A 20,989-nucleotide genomic window follows, 5' to 3' on the forward strand; every position below is an offset into this window, starting at 1 on the left:
TGAAAATTAGAAATTCAGAAAGCCATCTTTTAAAAAAAGTATTTGAAATAACGTTTTTTTTTTTTTTTTAAGATTTTATTTATTTGTTTATTTGACAGAGAGCGAGACAGCGAGAGAGGGAACACGAGCAGGGCTAGTGGGAGAGGGAGAAACAGGCTTCCTACTGAGCAGAAAGCCCGATGTGGGGCTCGATCCCAGGATCCTGGGATCACGACCTGAGCCGCAGACACTTAACGACTGAGCCACCCAGGCGCCCCTGAATTAACGTTCTTGAACCTTTTTTGGGGGGATGGGAGGGCAGCAAAGCAAGGTTTATTGAGCGATTAACAAAGTGATAGTACAAAGCTCCCAGGGAGGGAGGGGACCCGAGAGGGTTGCCCCTGGAATTTCCTAAGTCTTGGGATTTTTTATGGGCTTGTTGGTGGGCTGTTTTAATCTGATTAACCCTCCCTGCGCCTGTCACCCAATCAGGTGTTTGTCATCTATCATATGGGAAAGGATGGAGGGTTCCTTCCAGGGTGGTGTAAAATCCTTTTAAGGGTGGTTTCCTCTTAGGGCAGGGACTCCAAGTGATTGAACTTCTAAAATCCTGAACCCATGAAAAAAAATGTAGGCAGCAAAAGATACCGTAAACAAAGCCGGTACATAAGCCGCAAATCTGAAAAACTGGTTACCGTAGAAGGCAAACCAGAGGTTGAAGTTGAGGGTAAATGGAGAGATTTCACCATTTTTGGTGAAAGCAGTGTGTGAAAGCAAGTTCCCAGAAAAGCTCATCCAAACGGCACGTCCAAAGATGTTCAAATTCAATAGTAATCAGGTGAATGAAAATTATAGTAAAATGACACATGTGCAAAAGGGCTCTAACACTCGTGGCTAGTGAGCACGTGCAGGAGAGGGCCTGCACTTTGCCTGGAGAAGAAGAAAGCTTTTGGGGGGAAGCATTCTAGAAATATCTATTACACTTCATTTTTTTAAAAGATTTTATTTACTTGAGAGAGTGAGCATGAGCTGGGGGAGGGGCAGAGGGAGAGGGACAAGGAGACTCTGTGCTGAGCGCGGAGCCCGATGTGGGGCTCGGTCCCAGGACCCTGAGATCATGACCTGAGCTGAAATCAAGAGTCAGATGCTCAACTGACAGCCACCCAGGCAGCCCCCCTATTACACTTTAATACACCCTTTGCCCCAGATACCGTATTTCTGGGACCAAATCACCTGAAATAAAAGCTCATGTGCTGGAGGGCCTGCATGGTAGAATTGGTCATGAGGAACTGACACTGGGGAACAAACTGAATACCCAGCCACGAGCAGTGATGAAATTACAGTACGTGCTCACCATGGGCCTCACAAGCATAGCTGAGCGCCCAGGAGGGCTCTTCTGCTTTTGGAAAAAGAAATCATGTACTGTGTGATGTTAGAGATTTGCTCATTCTCTGTCTGCTCTGTTGAAGTATAAGTTCCATGAGAGCAGGGCCCTCTTGTTTCCTGCGGATCTGTAATGGCCAGACTAGTGCTGGGAACATAGTAAGTGCTTAACATTTTTTGACTAGATGAATGAATGAATGAACGGGGAGGGGAGTACAAGTTGGGATGGGGAAAGAAGGGGCCTTGCGTGGACCTGGTACTTTGCCAGGAATGAAGGGGGCGTGATTAACTGGTCCCTTTTATCTGAAATTCAAATTAGATGAGATTTTGGTAAGGTGATTAGGTATAAGATATTTATTTAAAACTTACACAGTGGGGTTTTTTTTTAAAGATTTTATTTCTTTATTTGACAGAGAGAGACACAGCGAGAGCAGGAACACAAGCAGGGGGAGAGGGAGAAGCAGGTTTCCCGCTGAGCAGGGAGCCCGATGTGGGGCTCAATCCCAGGACCCCGGGATCATGACTTGAGCCGAAGGCAGACGCTTAATGACTGAGCCACCCAGGCACCCCTACACAGTGAGTTATAAGAGCTCACACTAGGCTTATCAATAAGACATGTAAGACAAAGAGAAGATCCAGAAAGCCTCCAGAGAGGTGATATGTGGAGGGCTGGGAGCCAGAACAGCACCAATTTTCTCCATCATAATATCAGAAATGAGAAACGATGAGGCAATGCCTTCTAATTCTAGATAAACCATTGCCAACCTAGAATTTCCTACCCAGCCAGCCAGTTAAGTGTGAAGACAGGTTAAAGACATTTATAGCTTCCGGTTTGCTAAGCAGACATCGGACTTTGGAAGTGCTGTTCTTTACAGGCTCTGGGAGTAGAAGGGTGTTGATAGCGGCACGGAGGGGGTTAACCGAAGTGCTCATATTCTCCCGCTGGGCAGGGATTTAACCGCCACCATGTCCAACAAAAGGGGCAAAGACCAGGACCACCAAGAAGCACCCCCAGTGCTCAACATCCAACGTTTTCGCCATGTTTGACCAGTCACAGATTCAGAAATTTGAAGAGGCCTTCAACGTGATTGATCAGAGCAGGGAGGGTTTCACTGACAAGGAAGATTTGTATGCTATGCTTGCCTCCCTGGGGAAAAATCCAACTGTTGAGCATCTGGATGCCATGATAAATGAGGCTGTGGGGCCCATAAATTTCACCATGTTTCTCACTGTGTTTGGTGAAAAGCTAAATGGCACAGATCCGGAAGATGTCCTCAAAAATGCTTTTGCTTGCTTTGATGAGGAAGCAGCTGGCACCATCTGGGGCGATTACCTGAGAGAGCTGCAGACATCGGTGGGAGGCCAGGTTACAGGTGGGTGAGCTATACAGAGAAGTGTCTGGACAAAAAGGGAAATCTCAATTCATGTGCTTCCTTAAACATGGAGCAAAGGACAAAGATGACTGAAAAGAAATGCAGATTCCAGCCAAACATTCCTTGTTGCCACTTGGGGTCTTTCTGAGACTTTCTCTTAGACCCTGTTGCATGCTCTTAGTTTTGCAGCTTTTGCCTGTCTTGTACTGATTCTCAGCCATTTGGGGCACATGCATTCCTATAATCAGATGGGAGGGGGGGACTTTTTACGATTTTCAGAATAGAAAAATGGGCAGTTTAACTTACCAGCCCCCTCCCCAAAATAACTGCAGTCTACACAGAGTCAGTATGTATTTTCAGAGAAAGATAGAGATCTGACCCGAGCCAGGCAAAAGGAATGTCCTGGGGTGCCATGGAAGGGTGGTCTCGGCTGGGCGCCAGGCTGAGGGAGGGGCAGTTCAAGTTGAACCGGGGGGATAGGAGCTCCAGGGGGGAGGTTTCTAAAAATAAAAGTGGAACCTGCCATCTTTGGCCCCTGTTGACATGAATTTTTTATTATATCACAGCATTTGGGGGTGAGGTAGTAATACACTAAAATTTAAGTGAAAAAACAGCTGTTAATTTTGGGAGAACAAAGTTGTACAAGAAAGGATATGTGATCATGAGAAATGTAAAAATGTAGTCACATGGTTTAGCTCTGAATGATGTTGCTATTGTTTCCTCACCATAAGGAAAATTATGATTTCAGAAGAAACTGTGATATAAACAGATTAGCAGAATGAAGGGAGAGGTAGTAGGTGTATTTATGTGTGTTTAGGTGGTGGGGATGATTCATTCACCTTCCAGAAGCAGAAAACCAATAGATGAGATCTCATATACCAGTGTCTGTTATATTTTCATTCCTTTTCTGTGTATTTTTCTGTATTTTCAAAAATTTCAATTTTTTGAAAGGAAACTTTGACAAATAGACATGTACAAAAAGGCAAATAATGCATAATCCCAGCACTCAGAAGAAATCACTGCTCACATTGTAGTATATATCCTTGTGTACACACAGAGGTATGTGTGTCCCTTCAAATCTAAATACACCTGTGTGTATATTTACTATTAAATTGGACACATGATATTGAGACACCTGGTTGGCTTATTTGGTGGAGCACGCGACTCTTGATCTCAGGGTTGTACGTTCGAGCCCCACGTTGGGTGTAGAGATTACTTAAAAATAAAATCTTAAAGGAAAATATGGATCATATTATATATGGTTCCCAAATGCCAATCCCTGGGCCCTTTGTATGAGAATCACCTGAGCAGCTTTTTGAAAATAAACTCCCCAAAGCTCCCGTTCCAGAAAGTTCAATTCAGTAGTATGGGTGTGGGCTCCAGGTCACTTTTTGAAAGTTATCCAGGTGGGGGATGCCTGGCTGGCTCAGTCAGTGGAGCACGTGACTCTTGAGCTCAGGACTGTGAGTTCAAGCCCCTTGTTCGTTGTGGATGTTGCTTGAAAATAAAATCTTTAAAAATAAAAAATAAATAAAAAATAAAGTTATCCGGGTGATTCTGATGCATGGTTTGGTTTGGGGACACCATTTTGTAAATGGCTTTCTTACTGTCATTTGATATTTTTCTCCCTCATGATTGTTTAGGCTGCAAGGTAGTTCAGCTATGTAAGACTTTTGCTAAGTGGTCTTTTCTTGTCTCCAGGAAAAGAGAGGGAACAAAGCATCTGATAAAGCTGCTGTCTTGGCCTTTGATGCCCTGGTGACCTTCTGTGAAGAACTGGGGTGAGTGACTTATTTAATATGTAGAGCAATGGGTTAGTGAGATCTCCCTCCCGCCCCCGGAGCGCCTACTAGTTAACCAGCTAACGTAGGGCAGCTGTTGGGTGACCAAGGCATGCTGCCTGCTGAAGGCTGCTGTGTGGGGCATTTCCTATCGGGCAGTCTGGAAGTCTGTATCCTTGACAGGAAGGCCCCAGAAACTAGCAGTGTGAAGACTCATTCAGTATTTTGGGTGGTCATCCGTTCACCCCACTCCATCCACTTCTGGAGTAGATGGTCCCATGAGTGACCCTGTCATGAATCATGTGATTGGTTCTGAGCCATGAGCATTGTGGTCATCACTTGGCATTGAGCTGGACCACTGGCTTCACTTGAGTAGGATTCACTTTTATCCTGGACCCAGAAAGAGCCATGTGACCTGCCGTATCTCTTGGGGGTGGATAATAAGCTTGGAGAGAAGTCACCTTTTCTATCGTAACACCAGCCCGCCTGCTTGGAATCCACTTCTCTGTTTTATCTGTATGTGCTGGTGGCAGAGGCTTGAGAGAGCCTGATGGCTGGTCAGTGACAGGCAGGTTGTGGCAGGACAGGTTCGGGACACGAGGGACAGCTGGGGTGATTGTGGATGAGCTGGGAGCACTTTGCATGCGTGCAGCCCTTTGATCTGAAAAACTCATATTGGTCTACCTTTGAGGTAGATGAGGCAGAAGTGATTGCTTCAGACCTAGAGATGAACAGACCAATGCCCAGAGAGGTCATGGTCACAAAGCTCACAGTAGACAGACACCACTAATCCTGGGTCTCCCAATTTTTAGTGACATGCGCATTTCATATATATGCCCCATCTTGGTTTTTGCAAGACTAGATTTTTGAAGCCTGGAGCTGAGCAAGTATATAGACCTGGTATCTAGCAGATGTTTGGGGCTCTCCTCTGGAAACTAGAGAGGTACTTATTTGGGCTATGTATTTTGATTCCCACCCCCTCCTACTCACTGATGATTTGGTGGCTCCTCTGAGTCTCTCCTTTGGCCTCTGTGGCACAGCCATGCCCAGCAGAGGTGGTTGGCACCCTTGCCCACAGCCATCTCGACCAGAGCCCTTTTCAGGCACTAGTACAGGGAGTTGTTAAATTAGGCCCTCTCGGGCTCCTTGAGCAAAATGCTCATAATGAAAGGGCCGGGTGTCCTTGCTCGTTGTCAGAGTCCCTTCTGCTGGAAATACCCCTGCTGGGTTCTTTTCTGGGATGAGTCTGAGGCTCTGTGGGACTGTCTGAAGGGTTAGCTCTGCCATGTGCCTCTGGGCTGCAGCCGCCCAGCAACTGGCCAGGTTTTGCTAGGGGCCCCTGCCTTTATTTCTCCTGTGTCCTACTGGGGAGCTGGGGCCTCTCAGTGCGCCCGGGGGTCTCCGCGTTAGTGGGCCTCCCGCTGCGCCACACGCAGCCTCATCTCTCCTACGTCGTGTGCTGCGTACGAGGGCTCCTGATTCCAGGACTGCCTGGCATGAAATAAGCACTGCTGTCGTGGCTGAGTGTGCAATTGCTCTTTGAGTGAAAAAGAAATGTCTCTTTATTTGGATAAGTGGTGTATCGCCCATTCCCCACCAGATATTTGCTCTTTTTCTAAGAATAGTCCTGGTTTGTGGTTTAAGTGAAAGCAGCTGTTTGCTAAGGGAGGGCACCTGGCTGCCAAGGCCAGGCCGGTGTGGCGGCTTTGGCAGAGGCAGTTACACGTCTACAAAGATGGTGTCGTAGGGTGGTCTGCGGTGCGTGGGGGCTGTGGGACCCTGTGAGGGAGACCTGGGCATCTCTGGGACCAGTGGCAGAGACACTCAGGTCAGTATGAATGAGGTTGGGGCGGGGCATCCAGCAGTGCTCCGCTCTCCTCCATGTCCAGCTGTGGCCGTGACAAGCATTTGTTCACTCCGGACGGTGCTCTTCGTCTCTTAGTGTCAAAAGGAACTGTCATTAGGTTGAAGCAACTTCCAGCTTAGAGACCTCTGTACCTTGTCTGAGATAGGAGAACAACTTTGTGTTTGGGCCTCAACTGAACTGGGCGCTGTCATCTGGGGACTGGTCTGGGGGGGCCGGCAGCCCAGCATCTTTCTGTCTACCCATTTGTTTGATCATTTATTCATTCATTCATTCATTTATTCAACCAACAAATATTGTTTGAAACGGACTCCGCGCCAGGTACATTGGGTATGGGGATACAGTGGTGAGCAGAAAGAGACCCATCCCCTGCTTTTGTGGTTTTCTGTTCAGTGGGGAAGACAGGCACTTATTAGACAATCACATTAGTTAATTAATTAATTACGTTAACATGTATGTATAATTGCAGACTCTTAAAAGGGCTTTGAAGAAAAGGTACATGGTGTTTTGAGAGTTAACAGGTGGGCCCCTTCTTGGCCCCCAGAAAGTCAGGTCACGACTCTTCATACCGGTTGACCTTCTTAAGTGGAGGGAGTAAACCAAATATAATGGCGAACACAATGAGAAACAGGATCATGGTGATGAATAAGCTGATCACTGCCAGGCCTCCCTGGTCCCATGGATTCTGCCAGAACTCATCATTCCACATGAGCTTCTGGTTTGTCAGTTTGTCCGTGTGAACCTGGAAAAGAGGGGACAGAGGCCTTGAGTGCCAGGGCCTCTCCAAGGCCCTGTCCCAGGAGCTGCTGTCCACCCCCACTTCATCCTCTGGAGCGGCCTCAGACCAGCTGTCCCACCTCTGCAGGGATGCTGGGCTCGACGCCCTGGTGTGAGCAAGCACTTTCCCATCCCTGAGATCTACTCAGCTAGAATCTAAAACGCACCGCTACAGATCCTTGCTGTTTTCCCTGCCTCAACTGCCAAACATTTGGGAAGCATTTTGAGAGATCAGCATCAGAGTCAAGGAGCGGACTGAGTCCAGCCGAGGCCTCAGTAGCTCCCCGGGAGGCAGCTGGAAACAGAAGAACTAGCTAATCGTGAAGCAGCTCAGGTGGGCAGGCTGCGGGCCGGGAGCCAGTTGAGGGGAGTAGCGGCAGGAAGGAAGGAGTCACTACCTGATTCTGCTGTTAACACTCCCGTGTCCCAAGAGCGGGCCGGTCAGGGTAATCCCGCAGACCCCACGCTTTGGGGGCCCCAGCCGCACCCTGACTGTTGGGAGGAAAGGTGTTGTCATGGCCAAGTAGCCCTGACCAGACCTCATTGCTGTCACGGGAGCGAACAAAGGGGGCTAGGGCCTGTTGCCTAGCAACTGCCTTCCCCTTCTGCCTTTCATACTTACCCCTTCAGCTGCGTTCTGTTCTTTTTGTGATGTCGTTTTGGGGGCTGCTCAGGGTAGTATGTTCAGGCGTCCTCACCGAGAGAAGTCAGGCTTGGGGTAGGGTGGGGAGGGAGACTGGATCCAGGACCCTTGCGTCAGGCCACCTGTCTGCCTTACCTGTGGCTGGGTCCTGCCTCTCCTCTCTGTCTAGCTGCCAGCCTGTGGACTGGGAGGTCCAGGCCAGAGCACAGGAAGCCCAGGACTCCAGGAAGCCCTGGGCTGGAGCCGCACCCGGGCTGCTCTCTTCCTGCGGTGCTGTGGGGCTGGTGAATGGTTAACTAGCTCTAGCTGGCGCCTTCTGGAACGAGGTCTTTATCACCATTGAGGCCCCAGGGTCCTGTGGAGGCTAACTTTTCCCTAGTGCCTTTGCCAGCCTCTCAGCTGCTTCATGTGGTTGGGTCCTACCCACTGGTGTGATGGATGGGGCAGCGAGGAAGCAGAACTGGAGACCTAGCGGCCACCATTTATTCCTTAAAGTTAGGATTCAAGTGCTTGGTGTGGCCAGGAACTGCGCGAGGTACCTCATGTCCATTGTGAACCAAGTGAGGCAAGTCCTGCCCATCCAGCCTTCCATTCTAGCTCGCTGGTCCTCAGCCCTGCTCATTAGAATCATCTGGGCCCTGCCTGGTATCACTTAGCTCAGTCTCTGGGCAGTCAGAGCCCCGTGCTCTATAAAGCCTCTGGGCCAAGGCTAACGTGCAGCCGGGGTTGGAGGAGACAGATGATGAGCGAGTTCAGTAAAGTCCTTCTTGACTGTCATGGGCTCACCTGATGTTTCAAGTTTCCCTCCATAAAACATACTGACGCTTGGCTGCTGAATGCTTCCAACCGGCAGGCTGGTCTCTAGCACAGCCGTCTACTTCCTCCATCAGTGAAGTTGGATGCTTATCAGGAGTCAGCTGTTTGTTCCCAAACCTGTTTGTGGCATTTGTCCTTGTTGTACTGACATAATCACACTTAATGTTACATAAAAACATGGAGCAACAGGAATCGTCGAAACCCCAGTTTTACAGCTGGGGAGCAGGCACCGAGGTGAAGCAACTCACCCAAGGTCATCCAGCTAAGAAGTAACTGCTCAGGGGTTTAAACCCAGCTGTGGAGCTTGGCTGCAGAGCTGAGCCCGGAAGCTCCCTGCCACACCTCAAGGGGGCGGGGGTAGTGTGGGGTCCGGGGGGGTGGTGGTGGGAGTTGTTGCTATAAGCACCTATTTGACCACTTTGGAATGACTTTGGAATCACTCAGTATGTCTGTCAAAACAGATGTGGCAAGACAACTGGAAACATGTTGCAAAAATCCAGGATTTCACACGCCGATTTCTGTGGATGCCTTTTAAGTTCTTGTTCTGCTTTGTAGTAACCACAGTTAGCAAATAGCCAATATAGGAACTCTGGCCAGCAAACCCCACACTCGGAGGAAAGGCGTTGGCCCTACAGCAAAAAGATTGGCCAAGGAATGTGCACGTATATGTTTCCATTTAAAATGAGATGCATGGGGAACGTTTTGTGTCATGTATACAAAAGTGGCTTTAACCAACTCTTCCAGTTAATTGCTGGCCCTGATCAGAAAATCCTATGGAAATGATCATCATGAAGGGGACATTATGGGAAGAGGTGGAGAATGCTGTTGGTGTGTGTGGTGTAGCCTGGCCTGGGGGCGGAGGGGATCCCCCGTAAGGAGTGAGGTTAGGCTGAGGCATGAAGACCACGGAAGAGGTAGGACCAGGGGACGGTGTTTCATGGCAGGCAGCAGGTCCTGAGGAGGGTGAGGAAACTACTTTTGAGAACAAAATTGTCCTCAGTTTTGGGGTCTGGAAGTTGTGTTACCCACAGGCAACTATGTCGTGAAGATTTTTACTGTAGGTTGCTCTTGAACGTTAATGCTTGAGAAAACAGCTTTAGGAGAAGAGTGTTTTATGTGCTCTCTGCCAGGTTTTGCTAATGAGATTCTTGTACCCGGGGCTCTACTGTGGTTTCTGATAAGGCATAATAGCCGGTAAAATGCACAGATCTTGAGTGTGGACCTTTGGAGGAAGCGAGAGGCTCCTGTGGAGTAGAGGCCAGAGTCAGGGGAGGCCTGATGAAGCTGGGAAATCGGTGCAGCAATGAGCGCAGGCAGACTTGGGGGTGGCTTGTTCCAGTGGGCCTGGTGGCAGGAATGGAGACCTGTGATAGCCAGATGCCCTTCAGGGCGCAGACAGCCTGCTGGCCTCCCCTTCCATGGCCACTATTGCTGTACCTCTCTTTTTGTTCTTTCCCACAATGGGGGGATTGCTGCTTCCTCTCCCTGCCTCTCTTCCCTAGAAGACCCGTGCTGGGAATGTGCCAGGCTGCTGTCGCGCTGGAGCCGATCTGATTTGTTGAGCTGAGTGGGACCAAAGCCTGCCCAGGACTGCCGTGGGGAGCCGTTAGTGGTGGGGCTCTGCGTGGGCCAGTTTGCTGCCAAGTGGGAAGGAGTGAGCCTTCCCAGCAGCGCAAGGATGGCATCTTATTTGGGCTCAGCAGTTAGGAGGAGGAGAATGCCAAAGAAATGGCCCATGGTCGCCACCTCTTGGCAGTCAGACCATGGAGCCAGAATCTCCTAGCAAAGAGGTACAGCCTCAGGAAGGGACGTTCTTAGTGCTGATGTAAACTTGCTTAAGGGAGAGGCCCATGGGAATTGGGCTGCCCCGCTGTTGAGCATCTCCTCAATTGAGGGCTTCCTGGGGCCCCTCCAGCTCTTGGTGCCTAGACTGAAAAGGGCAGGGTTTCCCAGCTGGGTCCCTCCCACCTTCCCTGTTTTCCTTCTGGGAGGGAGACCTAGTTGGGCCCCACCCTAGCTCTTACTTCTTCGGGCTCCACCCACTCACAGGGAGGTGATTTTAAGACAGTTTTGGGTATGGGATCTAAGATTGGTTGATGGAGGATAATGGGATGGGAGCCTTATCTGCACTGCAGCTGGGAGGCCTCAGGGCCTGGGTGTGGTGGGCAGGGGTTCTGCAGCTGGGTGGGCTGGGTCCAGAGGCTGGCTCTGCCACTCTTTAGCTGGTTGAACTTAGGAAAGTGACCCAGTGTCGCTAAGGCTCAATTTCCTCATGTCTAAAATAGGGATAATAATGGTACCCATGGCACTGAGGCTGTTGTGATCAAACAAAATCACCTGCATCAGAATGCTTTAGGCTTGGGGCACCTGGGTGGCTCAGTTGGTGAAGCGTCTGCCTTCGGCTCAGGTCATGATCCTGGGGTCCTCGGATCCAACCTCACATCGGACTCTGCTCAGTGGGGAGACTGCTTCTCCCTCTCACTCTTCCTCTGTGCCCTCCCTGCCCCCCCCCAAATAAATAAAATCTTAAAAAAAAAAAAAATGCTTTGGGCAGTGACCAAGCAGACATAAGCCTTCAGGGAATTTCAGCCAAACTGATCATCACCTGCCACCTTCACCATCCTCATCGTTATCATTGTTATTCTGAATCCCATTCTTGTGGGGTGGGTTCAGGCTGGTTCTTGAATTTCTTTTCTTTTGTGTGGAAGTACTTCCTCTCTGGGTCTTCAACCTAAACCAAACCCGTCAGACAAGTCAGTGGACACCAGGAAGTGAAACCAGCCAGAGTTTCTCCCACCTGCTCGGCATCCCCTCTGCACTCCGTTTTTCTAGATAGGGCTCCACCCCTAGTGACTCTGGGGGACCAGCGGGGATGGAGGGGGAGGTACCACGGAGAGCTTTTTGACTCCCCCAACCTCTTTCCTGGGTTGGCAGCTCTACCTGGAAGAGAAAGTGAACTGAAGGGAGGGAGGCAGGGTGGTGTTACATTGTGACAGGGCCAATCCTTAAAATGGGTCCATGTTGCTCTTGTTTAGAGGGGCAGATAATGACGATGGTTCATATCTCCAGAGCTCTTAGGATATGCCCAGTACTGTGCCAAGTGCTTGCTGTAGATCATCTCAGTTTCTCCTCAGAAGCTCGCCCCAGGAGGCAGCTACCGGGGTTAGCGAAGTCTCAGAGGGGAGGAAATGTGGCTCGAGGAGGTCGAATCACTAACCCGCATTCACACAGCTGGTGAGTGGCGGGGTGAGGATTTCCTCCCGGACAGCCTGGCACACGATGGGGAAAAGACTGAGGGGTCAGGATGCAGGTTATGGACAACAGTAGGGGCCTGACCTCTCTTCTCTGACTCCAGAAGTTTGGGAAGACCCGGTGGCCTGAGCCCGCTGGTGTGGGGTGTGCAGGTAAAGTAAGCGGTGGCGGAAGCTGTGGAGCGGCCTTCCTGAGTCCAGAACCCGGGTCCATGCAGTGGGGGCATCTGGAGCCAGAGCTCGTTAGCAGTTGCTGCCGACGGGACTTTCACCCTCACCCTTCCCCTGGTTCCCTCTTGCATGGCATTCCTGCCTGTGTGTTTTTCCAGCTTTCGTGGGCACAGGGAGTGCAGAGGCCTGGCAAGGACAGTCACCGGCCACACCCCTGGAATTCTGGCACATTGCCCTTCAGAAGCACCGAGCCCAGGCCAGGGAGTCTGGCGCCGCAGAAACACATAAACAGAAAGCTTTTACTGGGAAAGAAATGGGCAAATACCGGAGCAGAATACTGACATGCTCCCCTCTGGTGGGAAGCTTGGGATCCAGTAGCTATTGCACAAAGCCCCTCTTTGGCGTGGGGGCCCCAAGGGCCAGCTCCCCACAGATGCAGGCTGTTCTCCATCCAAGTATGGGGACCCTGCTTCTGTGTTTTGTTAAGAGGTGCAGGTTGGGAAAGAATCCCGTTTTTGTTTACTTGGTGTTTGAAACAGTTGACTCCTCCCCGGCCCCCGGAGTTCCCTGGCAGGTCAGAGTTTGGTGGCTGTCCCAGCCCTTGCTTCCTTGGTAAGGCTGCAGGTGGCAGGTTCCTGGGCAGGGCCGGAGCCGGGGCCACGGAGTGCCGTCTTGTGGGCTGAGGGCCACAGGGCCAGGTGGCACCTGGGGTCATGGCTCTGGCAGCCTCCTCGCCAACGTGCCGTCCTCGTGTCTGCCCCTCACGGTGGGGTTACGGGCCGGGCATGGACCTTCCCGCGTCTGCGCTCAGCGGGGCAGCAGCAGCAGGCGCTCAGCAGCAGTAGCAGCACGGTAGCTGGGTGGGGGAGAGAGGAGCAGGGAGCACGGGAAGCCCGGGCGGGGGCGGAGGGGAGCACACACCCCCGACTTGAAAGGAAAGCCCTCTGGAGGTGTGCGGGATCTTTGCCCAAAGAGTCTGGTGGGAGGTGTCGGCTGTCCCCGTGCCGGCCACGGGGCCCTGACCTCCCTGTCCTGCCTCCTCCGCTGCCCACAGCCTCGCTCCTTCCACCCCTGGTTGGGATTCCGGGCTGCCTCTGGGCCCTGCTTCCAGCACCACCCCATCACTGGAGCAGCTTGTCGAGGATTAGGGCGGTCCCTTGGCTTTCCCCCAGGGACATCTGCTTCTCCTCGGTCTGGGGGACACCTAGCCAGTCCTCTGGCCAGCACCACGGTCTCAGCTTTCCCGGATGCCAGGAAGAGCCAGGGCCGCCGGGGAGAATGGGAGAGCCCCAGCTTACCTGTGAAAAGGAGGATGACCGAGAAGGCCACGATCTCCACAGGCTCGGCCTGCGGTAGTCTCTGCAGCTTGAGCAGCAGCTTCTCACCCATGGAGCGCATCTCCTGCACAAAGCTGGCAGCTGCCATGGTGCGCCGGCTCCTGCCGGGCTCCTGCCGGACTCCTGCCGGGCTCCTGCCGGGCTCCTGCCGGGAGTGCTGAGCAGAGACAGGGCTGGGAGGCCCCACCCACCTGCAGCCCGCAGAACGAGTTCGTCAGGTCTCACCCCTGTACCCCTGTGGCTCATGAGCGGGGAGGGAACCACTGGGGCCCTCAACCCCGACCCAGCTGACACCACCCGTGGTGGGGGAAGCTGGTGACGGCAGGGAGCCCGAGGCCCTGCCATGGGGGCTGCCCAGCACAGTCAGACATAGGAGAGGTCTGTCAGCCGGCCACGGTTGGCCAGGGTTCCCGACTTCAAGGTGGGGTGACTTCACTGTTACATTCCTTTGTCTCAGGCACCACTCCTGGTTTTGCTGGGGCGCCTAGGGCTGGCACAGCTCCCCTGGTGACCCCTGGGTCCTTCAGGACTTTAGGTGCCTCCCCAGTTCCCAGCAGGGAGACTGGGCTTTAGGATTCCAGCCTGGTACTCTTGCCTCCCATCATATGTGGGGCAGAAGGATTAGGTTCTTCTTCCAGCACGCACATGGGGGCTTCTAGCTAGGGTCAGCTGGAAGTGAGAGCTAACGGGGAGGTGGTCTGAGCCCCTTCAGGCCCCCCCCCCCAGCCCAATTTCTTTACTCATTCAGTGTTCTTTGAGGAGGAAGAGATGACGTTGTGTTCCTGCAGTTTTTCCCAAGGGGATCCTCTCAGGATGGGATCAGCCTGGTTTACCAGCCCCTCCTCTGCTGGTTCAGGCCAGGAGAGTCCCCTCTGCCCCTACCCCTGCCCCAGCTATGTGGCAACTCAGCCCTCCAGGCCCCTGACTGAGAGCTTCTTCCTGTCCAAGGGTGCCCGACAGGCTGAAGGGGAAGGTCCAGGCTGGGACTGTGAGTTGGGGCGTGCTCGATGTCAGTGTCTTTCCCCTCCGGCCTCAGCCAATCAGTGGACACAAGGGAGCAAGTGCCTCTTCAGAGATGGACCAGGGACAGCTTGTGCCAACCCAGCCTGAACTTGTTCACCAAGGCAGCTCTAATCCAAGGGAGGGTAACAGGTGGCCAGGGGCTCGTGCCAGACCTGAGGATCTAATTACTGCTGCCTTGTCCTGGGTCGGGGCCAGGCAGGTTCTCCTGAGATGGCCGCAGTCTTGGAAGCCGGTCACTGCTGGGACTCCCGCCACAGTAGAGCTGTCTTAGAACTACCTTGAAGGTCGTCTGCTTGAACCTTTTACCCTGTACCTGGCTCCCTGCACTCCTTTTGGCATGCAGCCTTTTTGTGAGCCTCTCTTGGTGAGATGGGGGTTCCCACCTGCTATGGCAGCCTACCGTCTTCCTTCTTGGAACAGCGCTGATCGTTGTAAGGTGGGACCTCCTCCTCACCTCATTGGTCCCGCCCGTGGTCACACAGGACACTTGTACCCCTCTTCTGCCTCGCGGGCCTTCGGGACCTGGACGGCAGCTGGCATGTGCCTCCCGTGTCTCCTCTTCCACAGGGTAACTGCTCTCCGTTGGTCAGCTGCCGCTCCAGGGGGCATTGTTTCGATGCCGCCTGCCCCCTTCCCGCTTCCGTGACATGGACGTGTCTCACTTTGCCTCTCTGAGTCTGTTTCTTTTCCTCATTTTACGTGAGAGGAGATGCCCATCTTTCGAGGCTGTTGGATTGACTCCTGGAAGCATAGCAGTGGCTAGCCCAGATCCTGGCACACGTTGGGGCCCTGCACATGTGATTCCCCTCGGGGCGGGGGGCGTCTGGCCACTGCAGGAGCATCGAGGAAGCCTTTGGGGGCAGTCGTACCCCCTTGTACACTGTTTCAGAGACCCTCCCCAAACACCTCTGGGGAGCTTCATCTATGTCCTGCGTTCCCAGGATGTTTGTGGTGTGTGAGGTGAAGGTAGGTGGTGGGGCAGGCTGGAGACGGGAGCTGTGTTTTAAGTGATGGTGAGGGTAGCAGGCAGATGGGTCCCTGGAGGATTAGAGGGTTTCCTGTCAGAAGTGGGAGGCTCCTTGGGCGCCTGGGTGGCTCAGTTGGTTAAGCGACTGCCTTCGGCTCAGGTCATGATCCTGGAGTCCCTGGATCGAGTCCCGCATCGGGCTCCCTGCTCAGCAGGGAGTCTGCTTCTCCCTCTGACCCTCACCCCTCTCATGCTCTCTTTCTCATTCTTTCTCTCAAATAAATAAATAAAATCTAAAAAAAAAAAAAAAAAAGTGGGAGGCTCCTGGAGTTTAGATCCCCCCTCTTCTCTCACACCCCACCCCAGGGTCAGCATGTTTCTGCAAAGGAGATCAAGATCCCGGTTTCCAAGTGTACTAAGGGGCACGGGGTCCTAGAATGCCGTGGTCATCTACCCCTGCTTCCCTTTATGTATGGGAAACAGAGCTGGGAGAGTAGGAAGAGTAAGTGGCTCCTCTGAGGTCACACAGCAGGATGGGGAGCCTGGCCAGCCCCCCTACTGCATCACGCTGTCTCTCATGGAGGCCTATCTTAGGCAGCCTGCTCTCTGGCTGGCAAGGCAAGTCAGCCTCCAGCGCGGCCTACTGAGGGCACCATCCATGCAGTAGGCGCAGTGCAGGGACTAGGGCCCCAGAGCCCTCTAGAAGTGGGTGTGCTCTGCCTGATCAGCCCCATTCCACACTCATGAGTCTGGAGCACTGCTTTTATTCAGGCACCTCATGCCCAGGCCAGGGCCACACCTATTCTCTGAGAACCACATGTAGCTTGTCACCAGACGGCCAGATCTTGTCTCAGATTCACCAAACTCCTTCCCACGCATAGGGCCCCTCTCCTCTGGTCACACTGAACACGCCCCGCCCCCGCCCCCTGTTGACCAGTGAAGTGGACTTGCACCAGGAGGGTGGTCCCCTCTCATTCTGGGGCCTCTCTGGGCATCCCCAATTCCCGTGTTTTCAGGAGTGCAGTAGCCTACCTGCTGGTCTCATTCCTGGAGGAGGGAACAGAGGTGCCCAGCAAAGCCCTGGGGGAGACTTTGCATAGGGCTCAGGAGTTGGGCACCTTTTCTCCTCCCCTCTTCGTCTCCGCTTGGTCTGGCTTCTTCAGCCTGATTGGCCCTGTGCCTGCATTGCCTAATGTAGCCATCAGAGACTCCTTGAAAGAGGAAGCGGGCAGAGGCCACCTGGGCAAGAGCGGCTTTTTCACTTGTGTTTCCAGGTCCAAAGACCCGGGGAGGGATTGTGGAGGGGAGGGCTCTGCTTGTGAGCAAGAAGCGGTGTGGAGACCTGGCCATTCTGAGGGGTGTGATCCCCAGAGCAGGGAGGATGCAGGTTGGGCCCAGGCTGCTTGGCTGTGCAGGAAAGGTGGGCTTTGTTGGTCAGAAGCTTTGGCTCTGAAGTCGGCCATCCTCCAGGCATTATGAAGTCAGGACGCTACAGAGTCCCACCCAGAGGACTCTGGGGCATAGGGCCCCACTCTGGGAGGAATGCCAGTCCACGCTAGTGGCAGGCCGTGCCTGTGGCCGTGTGGCCGTGGATGGCATTGTGCCTTTGCGCCCAGGGCTCCTCTGGTGAGCTGAGTTAGCAAGCTGTACCAGCTGTGGGGTTTCATCCCGGGCTGCTCACTGATTCTGTCTGGGCTATGAACGGGATGGGGCCACTGGACAACCGAGGTTCTGCCCCGAAGGCTGACAGGGAACCCCCTTTTTTTTCAGTTGACGTTCTGCCATTTCCACCTTGGGCTTGAGCAGAATAAACTTCAGTGGGTACCATGGGAGCTGGAGGGACCTTGTTCTCCTAAGAGGGAGGAGGCACATTCTAGCAGGTCCCAGGCACTCTTCCCAGTGGGCTATTTAAAGAGAGGCCCGGGGGGTGCCTGATGCCTGGTGCCCAATATAACCAGCAGTCGTCAGGTGACCGTGCGGTATGTTCCTCAGCCGTGGTTCTGTAGGGAGTCCCAGTTCCCAGCTGTGACCCAGGAAACGTGGGTACTCTGAGGCTGGCTGCTTCTTGTCCCTTTTACTTTCTCAGGTTTGGAGGGAGGAAGACAGGGAAGGCCAGAGCGGGTACTGATGATCACGTTTATCTTTCTGGTCTATCTCAAGGAGATAGGAGGGTCATCCATTCTCCTTCCAAAACTGTACTTCCCCATGAACCAAGGCAATCAGAGTCCGTCCCAGCCCTATGAGGCTCGGGAGTGCTTCGGTTGGAAGCAGCCTAAGCAAGTGGCTTCCCATGGCCCCAGGAAGGGAGAGCAGCCTTGGCTGCCTGTGTGTGGCCCTTCTAGGAACCTTTGGAGGGTGCTCAGTGGCTGAAATGGCAGCCCATGGCAGGGGAGGTGAGCCGGGCAGAGGTGAAGGCTGGCAGAGTGGGAGGGACCAGAAAACATTCCTTTGTGTGGCATCTCCTGGCACAGAGAACCTTGTGAGAGAGCAGGCGGGCATCCTGCAGGCCAGACAGCTGCCACTGGGTCCTGAAGCTTCCCGGTTTCCTCCTTGCAAAACTGATATTCCAACCCCAGGGGCCCTTTGTGGAAGAGAGCAGGCAGCACGCCGGCCTGTTTAGGACTGATAAGTGGTGTGCTGATGGCTCGGGGCCCCTGTCATCTTGTCATGGTGGGTTGCAGCCACTCTTGCCCCACCGGGCCCTGTCTTGTTTGAGAAACAGCTATGATGGGGCAGACTGATGGTTGTGGCAGATTTGCGGGGTCCAGGGGCCTGACCAGTAAGGCAGAGGTGTCCACTGGGCACTGCATCAAGCCTTAGACGATGCCCTTTTCTGCCTTGGCTCCAAGCTGCTGTGGGAAGTAGACATTTGAACCCAGAGCAGTCCTGCTTCCCTAACCCCGTGGCTTTCCAGGACCGGAGGAGGCACTTCCTGCTGCTAGGGATGGTTCCCCCAGCCCCAGAAGCCAGGCATCACCCTGCTGTTCCAGCTCAGCGCCTGTGTTCAGGGGACCCAGACCACCTATGTCCTGTGGCTGCAGGGACTCAGCTCCCCACCCGCTTGCCTTGCAGATCCGAGCCAGCAGGGGTAGCCCTGGGCTCACCACTGCGCCCTTCCCTTACCCAGCCCTGCCCACTGCCTGCAACACGGAACTGGCGCCTGGCCCCTCTCTGCCATGCCTGGCTCATCGCTGCAGGGCTTTTAGTCTCCCCAGCCACCAACCCAGGCCAAATCCCACAGCCTCTTATGAGCCAAGAACACTTGGACTGATCCTTGGTTTCCACTTTTCCCTAGATTGTTGTTTTTCTTTCTAAGTAGATATTAGCTTGTTTGCTTTGGGGGAAACATCTGGGGGGCGGGGAAGGGAGACTTTAACCCTAGGGTGGGGGCAGGGAGGCAGGAGGAGCAGGCAGCCTCGGCTCATGGGGCCCTGCCCAAGGGGGCTGCTCCCGGGGCTGCTTGAAGAGCCGTCTTGGGCTCAGCATTCCAGTGGCACGGCAGAGGGCCAAATACCAGGCGGGTCCTCCACCAGCCTCACCATCATCGCCTTCTCCCCACCCCACCCTCAGAGTCAGGCCCTCATGCTTCTGGCGCAGCATTCAGGGAGACTTGGGAGCTCACGGGATTCCAAATGGGCCCAGGGAGGAGCACCTGGGCTTAGCTCTGAGCTGAGGACACCTGGCAGTGAGTGGGCCAAGCCCCTCACGCGAGGTGGCAGCTGCCTCGCTGATGCAGGACACAGATGGGCAGGGCTGCTGCGGGTACCGCCACGTTCCTGGGGGGCGCGAACTGGCGGGGCAGACCCTGCGCCGAGCCGCCTCCACTGGGAGAAAGCAGGCACACAGAGGGCTCTGCATTGATCCTGGGAAAAAGGGAAGCTCAGCGGGCAGGCAGCAGTTCTCTCCCAAGCCAGGAAGGCCAAATCCCTTGTTTAAGCCCCCGAATAGAACAAGCTTAAACTAACTTGCAGAGTAAGCAGGCACTTGGGGCCCCTCTGCGTGCTCAGCAGGCCGGGAGGAAAGCGCTCAGCCCGTGTCCCCCCAGTGCCGGGTCCCAGCAAAAGAAGGGAGAGCCCACGTTTAAATGAAGTTGCACCCCCGTGAGCCTCTGTGTTCCAGGTAGATGGTGGCTCTCCACCCTTGGGGCAGGGGACCCTGGCTGCCCCGCACCCCGCCCCCCCCCGCAACCCTATCATCTGTGGCTGGCACCACTCACCTAGGAACTCGGGTGTGGGGTTGGGGGGCAGCCGCACATGCCGGGGAGCCCAGCAGCCTCCTGGGGCTGTCTTCGGCCCAGCCACCACCTCTTCCTTCCTTCTCGGATGCCTCTTTCCTGACCTGCCCCTGGGCGCCTTCCTCAGAGCGTGTGGAACTCCCGGCTGCTGACAGCCAGCTGCTGTCTCGGCCTTAGCTTTTCTGTTGTTGGTCGTCCTGGAGATCCAAGTGTCAGGTTACATGGGGCGGTCACCAAGTGGGGGGGGGGGCAGTGCCACTGCCTCCTCTGCCCCGGTGAGGGAATCCCTGCTGGGACCTTGGCAGCTGGCTTCAGGCTCCTGTGCGCTGTGCTGCCCCTGGAGGTCTGGCTGGGCGCGCTCGGCTCTCCTGTTCCTCCTCTTCCTCTCCTCTCCCTCTGGGCGGGTGTGTGCTAAGCCATTGTGGGCTGGGCCTGGGCCGGGAGCTGATAAAAGAGGAGGTCCGCTCTCTTGTTCCCTGGGAGGCTCCACCTGAGCCTTGGGGTGGCGGAGGGAGGCCGCACAGCACTCCCAGCTCTTTGGCCCCCTCCCTACCCTCAGAAGGGCTCTGGGCCCATCCCCCCCAACCTATCTCTCTGGAGACTCCCTGGCTGGTCCCGCCCTCTGGCCCCTCTGAAGAAAAAAAGTGAATAGTGGGGGAGCTGCCAGCCCACCCACAAGGCCAACCCCCTGGGGAGGCATCTTGGGGAAGAACTTGGGGGTGACTCGAGAGTAACCTGAACGTGGCCTGCTTGCCCGGGGAAGTGCCTGGTGTTCCTCAGCCCCAGGAGGAGGGAGGACCCTACTGATCAAAGTCTTTCCAGTGGGTGTTTGCTGGAGCTGTCCCCGCACGCCTGGCCCTGGCTGGCAGGGACGGGCTCCAGGGCTCAGTGGCTGGCAGGGCCCTTTGACATTTGGTTGGTTGTGCCACCCCAGCAGGACAGGAGCCGACCCCAGCCCGCATCTGTGAGCTCTCAATGGAGCCCTTTGAGTGTGAGCACAAAACCCCAGTGAGTCCGGGCTTGAGGGAGGGTGGGGGGAAGGAAGCCAACCGTGTAGCCACACCACTTGGATGCCAGAGCCTCCCAGAGGCTGGACAGGCGGCCACTGTGCAGATGCACAGACTGGCGATGCAAAGAGTCCCACGGTGATTTAGGAGTGGCAGGAACAGTGCCCTCTGGTGGCTGCCTGGGCCCCCTTGCCATCTCCTGCCGTTCAAAGCTGCATTCTCTAAACAAGGCAGCCAGACCCCACTTCCTAGGGCCTGTGTAACCATCAGCTCTTGTTCCTGGTGCCTGCCCCTCAGGGGCTCAGCTCCTGAGAGTGTTTCTTGCAGTTCCAGGTGGTGCCCACGTTGAGAGGCGTTCTGGTTAGTGACGCCACCTATGCTTG

General features: G+C 54.4%; 4 protein-coding genes across 8 annotated transcripts in view; 2 read left to right on the forward strand and 2 right to left on the reverse strand.

The window, feature by feature from the left end:
- Nucleotides 1-20,989, forward strand: part of RECQL5 (RecQ like helicase 5) — a 35,332-nt gene that overhangs the window by 8,874 nt on the left and 5,469 nt on the right. For all 5 annotated transcript variants that reach the window (XR_004683060.1, XR_004683061.1, XM_035026017.1 and 2 more), the window contains one exon: nt 4,437-4,516. Coding sequence is in view for 3 of the 5 variants with exons in the window: in XM_035026017.1 (XP_034881908.1) it covers nt 4,437-4,516 (80 nt within the window). In the remaining 2 variants the exon portion in view is untranslated. The remainder of the gene's footprint in view (nt 1-4,436; nt 4,517-20,989) is intronic.
- LOC118024266 (myosin regulatory light chain 12A-like) lies at nt 2,297-2,769 on the forward strand. Its single transcript, XM_035026020.1, has one exon. It carries the CDS (start codon nt 2,402-2,404, stop codon nt 2,741-2,743), a length of 342 nt encoding a protein of 113 aa, XP_034881911.1. The 5' UTR covers nt 2,297-2,401; the 3' UTR covers nt 2,744-2,769.
- On the reverse strand, nt 6,877-12,136 carry SMIM6 (small integral membrane protein 6). The gene is made up of 2 exons (XM_035026021.1): nt 11,211-12,136; nt 6,877-7,122 (listed from the first exon to the last, which is right to left on the reverse strand). Exons 1-2 carry the CDS (start codon nt 11,268-11,270, stop codon nt 6,934-6,936), a joined length of 249 nt encoding a protein of 82 aa, XP_034881912.1. The 5' UTR covers nt 11,271-12,136; the 3' UTR covers nt 6,877-6,933.
- On the reverse strand, nt 12,374-19,657 carry SMIM5 (small integral membrane protein 5). The gene is made up of 3 exons (XM_035026022.1): nt 19,582-19,657; nt 13,337-13,566; nt 12,374-12,894 (listed from the first exon to the last, which is right to left on the reverse strand). The coding sequence occupies exons 2-3, from the start codon at nt 13,461-13,463 to the stop codon at nt 12,800-12,802; spliced, it is 222 nt and encodes a 73-aa protein (XP_034881913.1). The 5' UTR covers nt 13,464-13,566; nt 19,582-19,657; the 3' UTR covers nt 12,374-12,799.

Source organism: Mirounga leonina, unplaced genomic scaffold (assembly GCF_011800145.1).
Source record: "Mirounga leonina isolate KUSES-001 unplaced genomic scaffold, KU_Mleo_1.0 Mir_197, whole genome shotgun sequence".
NCBI lineage: Eukaryota > Metazoa > Chordata > Mammalia > Carnivora > Phocidae > Mirounga > Mirounga leonina.